The sequence below is a fragment of the Neopsephotus bourkii genome, unplaced genomic scaffold, assembly GCF_033783945.1.
Source record: "Neopsephotus bourkii isolate Nb327-2 ecotype Australia unplaced genomic scaffold, CSIRO-AGI_Nbou_v1 NB_450, whole genome shotgun sequence".
Lineage (NCBI taxonomy): Eukaryota > Metazoa > Chordata > Aves > Psittaciformes > Psittacidae > Neopsephotus > Neopsephotus bourkii.
Genome location: NW_026900952.1, coordinates 1,178,548 through 1,194,846, shown reverse-complemented (window position 1 = coordinate 1,194,846; position 16,299 = coordinate 1,178,548). Strand labels below are relative to the sequence as shown.

Here is a 16,299-nt window from a genome sequence, read left to right as displayed (position 1 = left end):
CAAATGTTCTGGGCATTTTCCAAAACGTAGTGTTCAGACTTGGCAAAAACTGGGTGAGTAATTCACACCACTGCTAGACTTTTATGATAGATTCCTCCAAAGATTAGAGCACTATCTAGGATTTGTTTTTTCACTTGCTCTTCTATGTGCTGCTTTTCCCTGCAAGGGAATCAAAGTCCAACCACCCTCTGCTGCCTTTCAGAAATGAACCCTTCACACTGAACCACAGGCAACAAAAACACTCCCTGGCCTGGCTTTTAGCTTCAGGCTCTGCAGAGCTACAGATTCAGATAAATAATGAAAGCTATATGCAGAGATGGCAAGAGCGCCATTGAATACACCTCTCTTCACTTCTGACCAAGTCCCTGCCAGAGCATTAATGCATCTTATTACAACCTAAATATGTGAGCACCACATACATACAGTTCCTGGTACACTGAAAATGCACTTGTATGCAATAACTGCGCTCCAGTCTTACTACTTCAGACTCTCATCTCATTAAGGGATGGGGAAAAAAAATATAAGACTTCACTCTTAATATCCACCATAGATGACAAGAGTAATGCCAACATATATAGATGTGCAATTCTAATAGAGATATTTCTCTGTTTATTGATTCCAACTCAGCAACAACTTTCTGGAGCAGAATCTGACTTCTTTTATATCAGTGATGGACTGACTTCTTAAACTTGGCCCATATCTACTGGCAAACATTAAACTGCTCAGCTTTAATAAATAAAGTTCATATTTGCCTCATTTGCACAGGAAAAGCTTCCTTTAAAAACTGTCAAATTGTTTTAAACAATGGTTTTGTGCACAAAATTAGCACACGTGGTACCACGTGCTGCTCTTCCAAACCACTTCCATTTTTATCATCCACAATTTTTAAATCAATTTCTACCATCTTTAATCCAGGTTTCCCAGAATCATTTTTTTATTTAATTTTCAGAATAGACAAGAGCCAACACAGACTCAAGGAAAACACAAGCTCAGGAAAAGGCCTCTGTCTACACATTTAATCCTCAGGTAGTAAAGACAGTGTACAGTGTGCGAAAGGTGCTAGGAACAACCACAACTAAATCCATGTGAAGCCACTGTCTCTTTTTGTCTTAAAGAGCAAACTGTCTCGTTTGCTCTTTTAGGAAACCAAACATGTCGTGAGAACTAATAATGTTTTTTCAGTCAGGTAACATTTTCCATGTTAATACATAGTCTATTGCAGTGAAGTGACTGACTGCTCAACTGTAAAGCAAAAATGGTTTAATATTTCCTTCTTAATAAAAAGTAAAAAAATATAAAATAAAGTGAAAAAAAAAGAAAACCACAAAATCCCACTACTCTACTAAATACAATAAATGTTTGCAAAATAAATTGTGAAGGGGGAAGAGGGTTTTTTTCCATAAACCAGTGCCTTGGTTTCATTGATTTTCAAAAGGGCATGCGTCACCCATTCTTTTTAACTCCATGCTGATAAAATTGATGCGTGAAACTAAATATGAAATAAAGATGCTCACATCAGAACTAGCAAAAATTACTCAGAAAACAAAAGCTGAAGCTAATACAGGAAGTCTAGGAGAAATATAAAAAAAAACCAACACCAAAACCAAAAACCAAGTAAACACAAGAACCTGAGTTAAAACAAAACCAGACACCTTTTGCTTTGATGCTGCTCTCAAGGCACCACTCTCAAAAGTGAAAATATTTCTGACTTGAGATAGTGTTTTATTATGATCTACAGGAAAAAACAAACAAACAAACAAAAAACACACATTAAAACTGTGAAAAGGGGGGAAATAACAGGTACTGGAGAGTTTTTGGCTTGAAAACATATCTGCATGAAAAATTACTTGCTTTTAGAAACTAAATCCTAAAATGTTATACTGCTGAGATTGCCAACACAATCTGAGATATTTTGCTGTATAAGTTTATAAACCTCATTGCAAAAATAGGCTTTTACAAAAGAAGAAATAGGCACAAATGTACATTTTCTCCAAAAAATCTCTTGTCAAAATGGTGCATTTATACTCCCTCTGATTAGTCAAAGAATAGAATTGTGTTCACCAGGATGATTTCAAGGGACGAACCTACCCCCAACTATTTTAGGGTTCTCTGTGCCAACTGCAGCAGATGATGTGAGCACCAACTGCCTCCCTGTGTCTGCCTTCCCTCCACAAACATACACAGTCCTTCTTTAGCAGGGAGATGCAATTCCTCCATGGACAGGGCAGCAGCCACCAGTTCGGCAGGCAGCAGGGTGGCAGTTTGCCAGTAACAGCAGCCTGCCCCAGCAGCCGCCTGCTCAAGACACAGAGTATGGATTAGCAGCTCCTGTCTGACATGGCACAGGGAGGCAGGAAAAAGACTGATATTTAAAGAAAATGCAGCTTCCATATGAGGCAGGAAACCTTTCTCACAACACAAATTTCCACCTTATCCCCTCCAAGTCCTTTCCCTCGACACAAAGGTCTTCCTTCCCTACTGCTTCTGATTTCCCAATGACTTCCTTATTTTCTCTCTTCCTCCAAAAGGGAGACAAGGATGCTGCTTGTGAGATGAGCTTGTTTTGTAGAGTCCTACAGGATAAGGAAGTTTCTGCTATCATCTCTTGCCCTCTCAAAGATCACTCCCCTCCCTGAAGTGCTACTGGAAGCCCTTCCCCCTGCACTGGCACCTGCCACCTTCCCAGTCCTCTCCCTCCCTGCTCCAAAACCAGAAGGACTGTGTTTGCCCGAATAAATGTGATGCTGCTCAGCCATACATGTTACCCTACACTTTTCCTGTGACATGACGTTGCAAGGGTAACTGTCGTGGTTTTAACCCAATCAGACAACTTGTTACCCACTCCCCCCCCTTTCTTGCCCTCCTCCTACTCCTGGAGGGACGGAGAGGAGAATCAGAAAGAATGCAACTCCCACGGGTTGAGATAAGAACAGTTTAGTCACTAAGGTATAACACAAATCTCTACTGCTACCACCAATAATAGTAATGATAAAGGAAATAACAAGGGAAGAGAATACAACACCCCATCACCAGGCGACCAATAACTCGCTCCCCCCAGCCCGACCAAGCACCAACTGACACCTCCTCCAACCCTGCAGTCCCTTCTAGCCCCTTCCGGGTCAACCCCCAGTTACATCCTGGGCATGATGTGCTGTGGTATGGAATACCTCTTTGGTCAGTTTGGGTCAGGTGTCCTGTCTCTGCTTCCTCCCGGCTCCCCCTCCTCCCTGGCAGAGCATGAGGCTCACAAAGTCCTTGGCCAAACCAAAACATCATTGTTTTTCAGCTCTGTTCCCAGCTGAAAGTCAAAACACAGCACTGCACCAGCTACCAAGAAAGAGAAAAATGACTGCTACTGCTAAACCCAGGACATTATCCACCCCTTATTCCATACCATTCACGTCATGCTCAGATCCCACATTTTCAATATACCATCACTCTTATCTAAGTGCACTCTCATCGTAGTGCATGGACCAGTCCCTATAAAGCTACTGGGTCCATCTGGTCCATGTCAGGCTCCATCTCTTGTAACAGTCTTTCAGAGCACGAGAGGCTATGTGCAGTGCTCACACACATGAATAACATGGGCAATAGTGTCCATTGCTAAGTCCACCCCTTGATCATGAGTCCATCTCGATGTTGCATCTCTGCTCTGTTGGCCTTAAGGGTCATGGGCCCACCAGGATCAAAATAATTCACTGTCCCCTCCAGCAGTTTCTGCAGCTTGTTGCTGGGGACTCCATAGAGGTGCCTTCCATCTCCAATGTCTCCAAAGCACTGGAGGGGCCCAGTGGACTAGATACTTGCCCATACTGTCCCACATGCCCTGCCACTCATGGCTGTCCAGCCTTGGGGGATATCTCCTGGTCCCCCCATATCGTGGTCTAACCCCAGAGAAGACCCAAACCCAACTCTGCTTAACTTTTGAGATCAGACAAAATGGTGGTGGGTAAAACACACTCTGTGTGTGTGCCAACATGCTGATCCCCATCACAATCAGCAGGCAGGTCCCAAGGATTCCCAAAGGCCATTTAAAACCTTCAGAACTCTCAAACGATGCTGCTGTACTTGTCACTGGGGCTGGTGTAGCTGCTGTGCTTGCCGGCTCTCCCACCACCAGCTTCTCTTTTCCTGAGTCCAAATTTTCCTCCTCTGCCTTGCTGGGAAATGCTGCGACGTCTCCTGCATCCTCCTGGGGCTCGGCGGGCGGCTTCCGGGGAATGCTCTCGGCCGTCGCGGGGCTCGGCTCCGTCGTGGGGCTCGGCTCCTCCGCCGCCTTCTCCCGCTGCTCGGCAGCCGCCTCCTTCCGCTCCTCGACCGTCCCGACCTCCTCCACCGGCAGCCGTCCCCTTGCGGCCTCCGGCCCCGCTCCCGCTTGGTGCCCGGGGCCGCTCTCCCGGGCCGCTTCAGCAGCCGTCGGCTCCCCGGGCCGCGCCCCCTCGGCTTCCCAGCGCCTCACGCAGACGGAGGCGAGGGCGAGGGCCAGGACGGTGAGGAGCAGCCGGACGGCCAGGGACCAGGCCAGGGACCAGTCCACGGCCACGTCCGTCCCGCCCTGCTGCTGGAGCCCGCCCGTATTACAAGTCATTGCCATAAAGTACAGTGAGACAGGAACCTTAGCCCAAGCCCCACACTTGATAAACACTAACACAGCAAATACCGGCTCTAAGTAAGTTACAACATTCTGAAGCTGTGCGATGAAGAGGAACAACTCTGAGAACCAGTAAATCAGCATTGTGACAAGTGACTATCAATCCGGTCAGATCTGTCGTTATCTCAACCCCTTGTGCCCCACGTTGGGCGCCAAAAAGAACTGTCGTGGTTTTAACCCAATCAGACAACTTGTTACCCACTCCCCCCCCCCTTTCTTGCCCTCCCCCTACTCCTGGAGGGACGGAGAGGAGAATCAGAAAGAATGCAACTGCCACGGGTTGAGATAAGAACAGTTTAGTCACTAAGGTATAACACAAATCACTGCTGCTACCACCAATAATAGTAATGATAAAGGAAATAACGAGGGAAGAGAATACAACACCCCATCACCAGGCGACCGATAACTCGCTCCCCCCAGCCCGACCAAGCACCAACCGATACCTCCTCCAACCCTGCAGTCCCTTCTAGCCCCTTCCGGGTCACCCCCCAGTTACATCCTGGGCATGACGTGCTGTGGTATGGAATACCTCTTTGGTCAGTTTGGGTCAGGTGTCCTGTCTCTGCTTCCTCCCGGCTCCCCCTCCTCCCTGGCAGAGCATGAGGCTCACAAAGTCCTTGGCCAAGCCAAAACATCATTGTTTTTCAGTTCTGTTCTCAGCTGAAAGTCAAAACACAGCCCTGCACCAGCTACCAAGAAAGAGAAAAATGACTGCCACTGCTGAACCCAGGACAGTAACTAACTACAGTAACAAACAGGTGCTCGAGAGAAATATTTAATTTTCTCACAATCTCAGGAAAGCACTTTACAACCCTCAGCAGATGCCTGCATCTTTCCTGGTTCCATGAAGCACATACAAACCTACTCAGGTGATTTGCTAAGCTTTACCACAAGACAGGATTCAAGGGCACACCCTGATGCAGGCCATCATTTCAGACTTCAGGTCATTCTCCAACATCTTTTCATTCAAATCTATGAAAATTTTCATAATTGTGTTGATTATATACCATCTAACAGAATACAAACAAGGAGTCAATGCACTCTATCACATACAGTAAAGGTTAGCAAAGATTATCCAAACAGTAACAGCCATATTCACCAAAGGAATATAGGCAAAGACTCTGAATTTCATTAACAGCCAGAGTCCCTGGTAGTAAGAGACACAAGCACACTACCAAAGATCCAGAGATTAGACTGCAAAACTTCTGAGCCCTCAGTATTTCTCACAGGCCAGCATACATATTTCTAAGTAATTTAATAGAAATTAGGAAAATACCCTGAAAAAAAAGCTTCAGTGTGTTTCAAAGATACAGCTTCAGACTGCTCATATTGTCGTTGTTTATGAACAACTAATAAAACGATACATTTGTTGTCATCTTCCATTAAATGCACTCTCTGTACTAACATGCATGCAACATGGTCCTAAAGCAAAGATCATGACATGAGATGCTATGTTAGACCTGAAGCAGAGACTGGTCCTTGTTGAAAAACAGCCAGAATCCAAGACAGGAACAATATAAGATACATTAAGTCTCTTAAAAAGTTGGGGTTTTTTAGGCAAGGGAAAGCATAGGGGAACTTTAACTCTGTTAAACTTAATTACTCTGGATATGTTCAACTACATTGCGGTTTTGTACTTAAGTAAACCAATCCATTTTGCCACATAATGCAAAGCCCTTAGCAGTAGTAATGTGCTGTCAGACTTAAGTACTTTTATTGTTCACTAGCAGCATTTTAAATTCCCACCTCCTGTTAGAAAACCTGAAGATCAATAATGCTAAGGGAAGATGTTCTCTCATTTAACATCTTCGAAACTATGCCAAGCAACTGGAAGGCATCCTGAAACCAAACACTTTCAGACTGACATGGATTAAAATAATTGATGGTTGTGTATACTCTCCACCATGAACTTTTAAATACAGTTGAAGTGCTCAGATTTATAATTGAAAAAGTTTAGTAAGCTACAAAGTTATTATTTGCAAGAAAAATACTAGCCATCATCTGTATTTTCTTTGTTTAGTTTGCAAATTTTACCAAAAAAAAGCAAAAAATCCAAGCAATGTTTAAAAAAAACCCCAAAACAAACCCACAAACCTGTCTTTGAAATAAAACAAAAAAAAACAAAGCCAAAAAATCTCCATTAAACAAAAAACAAAAACAAAAAAGAAAAAGAAAGGGCAAAAGAAATCTGAAAGATACCTGTGTAGATACTTCCTTCCTCCAATTACATTAATTGTGAATATATTTTGTCACTTTTAAAACTAGCTCAAAATTTTTCTTTTATTTTCTTTGTCAACAGCTGATTATCTCAGATAAAGGACAACATTTCCCCTGCAGCTTCAAGCATTTACATAGTTATTAACATTGGTGGCAAGCACATAATATTGTGGACTCAGTTTCAAGCAGAAAAGGAAATGGACTGTAAAGACATGCTTTTCTTATTAAAGAATAGACTAGAAATAACTACGTGGGGACAATTTTCGTGGTGGAGGAACTTGCAAACAAGGAGGAAATAACATTGCGTTTGAGAAATGTCTAAGAAATTCAAACATCAGCATAGAAAGTTTAATTAAATGGCAGAGGTTAAATACGACAACTTACCTAAGAGCACAGTGATTCATCTAGCACTTGAAATCCTTAAATCAGTGATTTTTTCTACAAAGTATTCTCTAGACCCCGCAGGAACTGCTTACAGCATGAATCACTTTTTCAATCTCTAGTGCCTTCCCTTACCAGTAAGTCAAGACGATAAAACTTTAAGATGGATACAAATTATACTATCCCAAGAGGAGCAAAAAGTAGTAGTGAGTAGCTACTTATTTTTGGCTAAAATCTTCCTGTATAGATTCCACTCACTCTGCCAATATCCAAAGAAAGTGCCACGTGCTTCCCTGCAGCTCCACAGTATTTAATGCTGAATCCTAAATTACATATTTCATTCTCCATGCATATAATGCCACCACTGCAATGTTACCATGACAGGAAATAAAATATAATCTTAATCCTAAATCTTAAAAATAAAACTAGAAGCAGGAAGCAGAAATGTTGCTTTGCAAGACTCCTCCTCATTTCGTTTATTATCGAAGATACTGATTTCATTGACCATACTGGGAATTTTCAAAATAAATGCAGAAAGAAAAACAAAAACAACAACAACAAAAAAACCCACCACCAAAATAATTATACATAACTTTCTATGTTTATCAAACATACTAAATGTTTAGTAAACTCCTCCATTATCACCACTTTTTTCTCAGTTTCCACACACATATTCTAATCAGAAAATGCCCATTCTTTCCTTTTCTTTTTGCACCCCTGGACTTTATTGCTTCTTTCACAAATAAACACAGGAAAACACCTCACTGGAAGCTTAGGAGTTCTCATATTGGCTGAGAAAACCAGTTGTGCAGAAACACTGGGTATTAGTACAACTGTACTGCCAACGTAACACAGTGCCTTTCTTTATTAAACAGCATTTCTAATATTATTTTCAATAAATGGAAAAGGTCATAACTGCACAATCTCACAGCTTTTAGACTCGACTGCTTATGACCTCTGTTTTTTTGCATGATACTGGTAAGATTATCTTCCCCAATATGAGCTTCCTAACATGGATTTTAAAGAACACAAAAGAAACCTGTATCCATGCAGGAGTTAAGCACCAAATTCTACATTTCTTTTTACCACACTTGGAAAATTCTTAAAGGAAGCTTTTATCTTATCACAAGCTGTAGAATAGAGTTAAAAATTCTGTAAACTCCATGTTTTATTTACTTTTCTCCCTTTTAGCCTTTTTTTTTTTAATGCACTTACTCTTGTTAGAACCATTTCATTCTTTGAAATTTATTTCATAAAGCAATAATTGAATGAATCATATATTTTCCTACAAACGAAAACCACCTTATAGTTATCACTTAAGACCATAGTTGATTAATATAATTAAATTTTTACTTCCAGGGCAAAGTTATTCAGGATTTACATATGCAGTCACCAAACTTCCAAACTCCTACCTGATATAGAGCACCCCTTAATAATACTCTATTTTGCGCAAAGCCTATTGTCATTCCTTTTATTAACACCTGGAGTAATACAAAGATCCAACTACAAGGACAGAAAACAGCTGCTGTTGTGTTACTTCTGCATTTCTTGCAAAAAAGAATGTGAACAACCCATGTGAACAAGAGAAAAGCTCAATGAGTTGAAACTAGTAGTTCGAATTTGTTTTATTTTTTACATTACAACTGTTACACAAATTCTTTGGGAATCTGCATACTATTTATTATTATTAAAATACAGCTGTACAACTACACATAAATATTTAAGAATCCACACCAGATGAGAAGAACCACAAAGTTCTGATACTAGTAGAACAATTTTATTTTATGAATAGATCTTTTTGTGAATCCATAAACAAGATCTAGTTCTTAAAAACAATTCAGCTCTGCTTCAAAGTGAATCAGTAGCATAAACAGAAAACTTTAGTGAGTTTCTGCTAGATGGAGCTTTAAAATTGGAAAGCCACTTCAAAAATTAATGAAGTAGATATGATTTAGAACTACAAGGAAAACTGGGACACTGGCCAATTTCAAGAGAGTTTGAAATTTTAACTGATTCCTTCTCAGAGGCAGGATATTCAGCACTCAAAACTATTACCTAATTTCAAGTTACATGAAAGTTTATACACCTACCATTAATCCATTTGGCTTCTGGATTATGAACTAGGAACTCTTTTCTGAAGAGATCTTCCAAGGACAATCGGGTTTCTGATGAATTTGCAAGTTCATCTAAAATAAACATAACAACATAATTTTAGATAGTTATTAAAACCAATATATTCAGTGTAATTTGGAAAACACTGGAATTATAGAAACAGAACACAATGTCTGATAAAATCAATAACCAACACCTTCCTAGTTTCTTGTTTTATTTTTCACTTCAAGAAAATATTTCATTTTTCTTCATCAGAGCTTCAGAGAACAAAGCATTGATACCTCAGGCTGGGACAACTGAAGAATGTAGTGCTTGGCTATTTATTATACCAGGACTCTAAGCGGCAAAGGTCCTTCCTCCCACAGCCTTACACCACAAGAGAAGTTTGATTACAAACCAGTACAAAAATTTCCTGACAGCCAAAGAATGTAGGTGAATTGATCACCTTACACAAACAGAAACTTAGTAAGGTACTCCTGTAAGTAAATTTGGAACCAATTTCACTCTACTCTATAAATAAAAATGTTAATATATATATATTTATGTGCACATTTATTAATCTGCGCTTACCCTCTAGTGACAAGCACAATATAATATTGGCTAACGGCCTTGTGTTTTTCCCCAAAATGATAGAACCCAGGAATATTGCGCTTCTGAACACTAGCCAACATTGATTTTCTAAACAAAATAATAAGTTGTCAGCTCCTAAAATAATCTCCATGGTTCAGGAAAGGAAAAAGAAGCTCTGCTAAATTCTCCATGTTCTGTAGGTTAAAGAAATCATAAGTAACTGAGATTCAATAGTGAACAGTCACACTAACATGTGAAAACAGAAATACTTTTAAAGCAAAAGTTCTGCTGTCAAAACAGCTTTCCAATGAATATTCACTGATGGTAGCTATGCACTGCACCTAACTGTTTTAGGCTATTTAGAACAGCAGCTGACAAAAGCTGCATTACATGTTGACCGTGCGCTAGCAAAAAATATGCACCTATGCACATCCTAACACAATGAGCCAGACAGATACCCAGTCAGATCTTTTAATAATTTTATTGTTACTGGGCAGGTTTGCCATAGATTACTGCAGTATTTTTCTGCTCTATGAGCTTTCCCTTCCAATGTGCTAGGTACTCTCCTTCTCTACCAGAGGATCTTTTTGTTAGTCAGAGTTTGTCCTTACAGATTGCTGACATTAAACAGTGCTTCTGATGACCTATAGAAAAAGACTATCTACAATCACAGCAGTTAAGAAATAATCTTGTTATCTTTATGTCAACCCAATAAGTTATGAGCATATTTTTAACAAAGAAATGTGCTTTGTAAATGTAGTATCCTGTAATACATTTCAGATGAAAATGTGACCCCTTCACAGCAAATAAAGTCCATCATAGTTTTGCTATCAGTCTTTATTCAGCCAAATTTCTCAGTTTCAGGCTCAGCTGAAAGCTTACCGGAATAAACAATGATGATTTTTTTTTTACTTTTATATGTCAGCACTGCCTGGTGCAGACACTTCAGCTCTTAGAATCATAGAATAGTTAGGGCTCGAAAGGACCTTCAGATCATCAAGTTCCAACCCCCCTGCCATGGGCAGGGACATGTCACACTAAACAATATCACCCAAGGCCTCATCCAACCTGGTCTTGAACACCATCAGAAATGGAGCATTCACAACCTCCCCGGGCAACCCATTCCAGTGCTTCACCACCCTAACAGGAAAGAATTTCCTCCTTATATCCAATCTAAACTTCCTTGTTTAAGTTTTAACCCATTACCCCTTGTCCTGTCACTACAGTCCCTAATGAAGAGTCCCCCCGCAGCATCCCTATAGGCCCCCTTCAGATACTGGAAGGCTGTTATGAGGTCTCCACGCAGCCTTCTCTTCTCCAGGCTGAACAACCCCAATTTTCTCAGCCTATCTTCATATGGGAGGTGCTCCAGTCTGCTGATCATCCTTGTGGCCCTCCTCTGGACTTGTTCCAACAGTTCCATGTCCTTTTTATGTTGAGGACACCAGAACTGCACACAATACTCCAGGTGAGGTCTCACAAGAGCAGAGTAAAGGGGAAGGATCACCTCCTTTGACCTGCTGGTCATGCTCCTTTTGATGAAGCCCAGGATACGGTTGCCTTTCTGGGCTGCAAGCACACACTGAAGCCAGCTCATGTTCACTTTCTCATCAACCAGCACCCCCAAGTCTTCAGCTACTATTAATAAGGTGCATCCTTGCTGTACTGAAAAGAAACTCCTTCTTAATACACATCGTAAATTTACAATAGACACAAGGGCCTCACAGCTGCTCACTCCACAGAGCTGCTGCTTTTTGCATCCACCTGCCTTCCAGGTCTCAGCAGGGCCCCAGTAAGCATTTACTGACTGTAATCAACTCTTCCTTCACTAGACGTCTTATGAGGTTAAGCATGCAAAGTTGTTCAAATCTTCTCACACAGGACAAACGTTCTAATCCTTAAATAATCTTACCTTCTTCCTACCTTTCAGGGATCAAAATAACCTGTTTGGGTTGGTTTTCTTTGGTCTCCAAGTCCAGCACAGGACACAGCATGCCAAGTGCAGCCTTACTAGAGATTTACAGGGGAGTAACATTATCTCTCTTGATTTATACTTAATCCCTGTTTACACATCATGAGACCTTATTAGCTCTTGCTCCTGCCACACACCGAGATTTTATCTTCAAAGTAAGCACATGTTGTTACATATGCTCTACTCAGCTCCACAAACATATTCTCTGTCTTCAGAACATTACATCTAACCTAACAGCATCAAATACTGGGCTCTTCATACACTCATTTTCCCCTTTCTCCATAACCTTGCTGACTACCGACCCTCAACAAGCTGCTTGCCATCACCTATTTTGATTCAACACACCCTGCTCCTGATGCTGTTTGTGATCCCAAAAAGATTTTGCTTCTAAGTTATACTGAGCCTATCTCTGTTTATTGTGACCCCTTATATTCTGGCAGTTTACCAACTATCAATCAGGCTCACACAAACAGTTATGTTGCCAAAAAATTGTCTTATCAAAACCAGTTTAGTTTTCACAGGTTTTGTTGTTTTTTTTTTTTATTGTTAACTGTTTTAATAGAAATCACTAAATACATCAACTGTGTACAGTAAGGCTGTCAAACTAGTAAGGTATACCAGCTCTGCTCTCTGCCTTTTATCTAATTCACAAGGAGCTCCTGGAGACACTCCAGTACAAAAAGAAGCCTACGGAGGGTGGCAGCAGGGAGAGGTCACCTGGGAGGAACACAGAGAAATTGTCTGAGCAGCTGGGATCAGGTTAGGAAAGCTATCGCCCTGATAAAATTAAATCTGTTCAGGGATGTCAAGGGCAACAACTAAAACTTCTCTAGTTATGTTGGCCATGAAAGGTAGACTAAGGAAAAATACAGGACCTCTCTGGAAGGAAGCAGGAGACCTGGTTACTGTCATAAGGAAAAGGCTGAGTTACTCAACAACTTTTTTGCCTCAGTCTTCACCAGCAACTGCTCCAGCCATGCTGCCCAAGTTCTGGCAGGGAAAGGCAGCCACTGGGAAAATGAAGAACTGTTGTAAGAGAAGACCAGGTTCAAGGCCATTTATGGAACTTGAAGTAACGCAAAACCATGGGACCTGAGAAGATGCGCCCATGACCCCCGAGGGAACTGGCTAATGAAGTTGCCAAGCTATTATCCATCATATTTGTGAAGTAGTGGCAGTCCAGTGAAGTTCCTGCTGACTGAAAAAGGGGAAATATAACCCCATTTTTACAAAGAAAAAAAAAAAACACAAAAAAAAAACAAGACCCAGGGAACTACAGGCCAGTCTGTCTCACCTTGGTGCCTGGTGGTTAAGGGATGACTGTCATCATCTACCTGGACTTGTGCAAAGCATTTGACAACTGGAAAAAGGGAAAAGTAACCCCATTTTCAGGAAGGGATCATGGAGAATATAATCCTGGAAGGCATGCTAAGGCACATAAAAACTAGGTGGCTGATGACAGCCAACATGGCTTCACTTAGAGGAAATCCTGCCTGACCAATTTAGTGACCTTCTCTAACAGGGCTACGGAACTGACACACAGGGGCAAAGCAGTTGACGTCATCTGCTTGGACTTGTGCAAAGCATTTTACACTATCCCGCATGACATCCTTGTCTCTAAACTAGAGCGACACAAAACTTGATGAATGGATCACTCAGTGGATAAAGAATTGGCCAAATGGCTGCACGTGAAGAGCTGTGTTCAACAGCTCAATGTCCAAACGGAAACTGGTAATGAGTGGTGTCCCTCAGGGATCGATGTTGGGACTGATCCTGTTCGACATCTTTCTCGGCAACATGGACAGTGGGATTGAGTCACCATCAGCAAGTTTGCCAATGATACCAAGCTGTGTGTTTCAGTTGATATGCTGGGGGGAAGGAATGCCATCCAGAGGGACCTTGACACACTTGAGATTGGCCAATGCCAACCTCATGAAATTCAACAGAGCAAAGCAAAAGGTCCTGCACCTTAGTTGGGGTAATCCTAGGCACAGCTACAAGATGGGCAGAGAAGATAGTCAAAGCACCCCTGCAGAGAAGGACTTGAGGGTGTTGGATGATGAGAAACTTAACATGAGCTGGCAGTGTGCACTCACAGCCCAGAAAGCAATGATCGTTCTGGGGTTGCATCAAAAGGAATGTGACCAGCAGATTGATGGAGGTGATCCTGCCTGTCTGCTCTTGCGAGACCCCACTTGGAGTATTGTGTGCAGTTTGGTGTCCTCAACATAAAAAAGACATGGAACTGTTGGAACAAGTCCAGAGGAGGGCCACAGGGATGATAGGAGGCTTGAGCATCTCCCATATGAAGACAGGCTGAGAAAATTAGGGCCATTCAACCTGGAGAAGAGAAGCACGGAGACCTCATAGCAGCCTTCCAATATCTGAAGGGAGCCTAAAATGATGCTGGAGAGGGGCTCTTCATAGGGGACTGTAGGGATAGGACAAGGGATAATGGGCTTAAACTGAAGCAGGTGCAGTTGTTAGATGAAAGAAGTTCTTTACAGTGAGAGTGGTGAGGCACTGGAATGGGTTGCCCAGAGAAGTGGTAAATGCTCCATACCTGTCAGCCTTCAAAGTTGGGTTGGACAGAGTCTTGGGTGACATGGTCCACTCTGAGGTGTCCCTGCCCATGGCAGGGTCTTGGAAGTAGATGATGTTAAGGTCCTTTCCAATCCAAACCATTCTCATTTGAAATTGTCCCTCATGACATCCTTGTCTGTAGAGAGGCATAGATTTGACAGGTGGACCATTTGGTATATAAGGAATTGGCTGCATGTGAAAAGTTGTGGTCAACAGCTGAATGTCCAAGTGGACATCAGTGACAACCGGTGTTCCTCAGACTCAGTACTGGGACTGGCACTGTTTAACATCTTTGTCAGCAACGTGAACAGTGCGGCTGAGCGCACCTTCAGCAGGTTTGCTGATGACACCAAGCTGTGTGGGGCAGTCAACCTGCTGGAGGGAAGGAATACCATCCAGAGGGACCTTGACAGGCTGGAGAGGTGGGCCAATGCAAACCTTCTGAAGATCAACAAGGCCAAGTGCAAGGTCTTGCATCTGGGTTGGCAGGATCAGAAGCACAAATACAGGCTGGGCAGAGAATGGAGTGAGACAAGCCCTGAGGGGGAAAAACATGGGTGTGTTGGTTGATGAGAAGCTCAAAATGACCCAGCAGTGTGTGCTTGCAGGCCAGAAAGCCAATCACATCCTGGGCTGCATCAAAAGGAGCATGACCAGCAGGTCAAGGGTGGTGATCCTGCCCCTCTGCTCTGGCCTTGTGAGATCTCGCCTGTAGTACTATATTCAAATCTGGGGCCCTAAGCATAAAGACATGGACCTGAAAAAGCAAGTCCAGAGAAGAGCTACAAAGACAATCAGAGGGCTGGAACACCTGTTATATGAAGACAGGCTGAGAGCTGGACTCATTCAGCCTGCAGAAGAGAAGGCTCCAGGGCAGCCTTCCAGTACCTAAAGGGGCCTACAAGAAAGCTGGAGAGAAATTTTTTACAAGGGCCTGTAGCTACAGGGCAAGGGGGCATGGCCTTAAACTGTAAGAGAACAGATTTAGATTAGACATTTGAAAGAAATTGCTCCCTTTAAGGGTGGTGAGGCACTGAACAGGTTGCCCTGGGAAGCTGTAACTGCTCAGTCCCTGGAAGTTTTCAAGGGAAGGCTGGATCAGACTTTGAACAACCTAATCTAGTGGAAGGTATCCCTGCCTGTGGCAGGGGGGGTGAAGCTATATGATCTTTAAGGTCCCTTCCAACCTAAAACATTCTATGATTCTGTGAAGAACTTGTTTTATTTTAAATAATGCTCTTTATTGCCAAATTACCAAATCATCTGCTATCCCTGTTTTCATTTCCATTTTAAATTTACTGAATGTTTTGTTGAAGAATCATATTTCTCCTGTCCTCACAATATTTTCCACAGATTTATAGACATTGGTCTGAAATTACATATATTATGTATAGAAAGTGAACACAGACAACAGAAGATACAAACAAAATCAAATACTAAAACCTAAATTGTTACTTTTTAACTATGCATGAAACTAACAACAGCTCAACAACTGGTGTGTATTTATGCAAAATGACAGACCTGTTTGGGCTTATGAAACTATAAGACTGCAAAACTAGAAATTAATAGCCTCATTACTTTTCATGAGTTTATAGGATATTATTTTTTCAGGTTAAACATAGTCTTTACACCTCATAAAATTTACCTTCTACCTTAGTAAATAAAACTAATAATGATGTAGTGTAGTATATTACAAACTCAAACTCCTTATTGGCTTTTCTGTGGAACAAAAAGGCTTAACAGTAGAAATTAGAATAAAGGCTTGATGTCAAATGCCATCTGACATGGCATTTAACAATGGGGAAATTAAATT

At 41.8% G+C, this 16,299-nt stretch overlaps 1 protein-coding gene across 2 annotated transcripts in view; it reads right to left on the bottom strand.

Annotated features, from left to right (window-relative positions):
- Positions 1–16,299, bottom strand: part of DPP10 (dipeptidyl peptidase like 10) — a 555,091-nt gene that overhangs the window by 223,317 nt on the left and 315,475 nt on the right. For both annotated transcript variants that reach the window (XM_061349587.1, XM_061349585.1), the window contains exon 3: positions 9,340–9,435. In XM_061349587.1, coding sequence (XP_061205571.1) covers positions 9,340–9,435 — 96 coding nt within the window. The remainder of the gene's footprint in view (positions 1–9,339; positions 9,436–16,299) is intronic.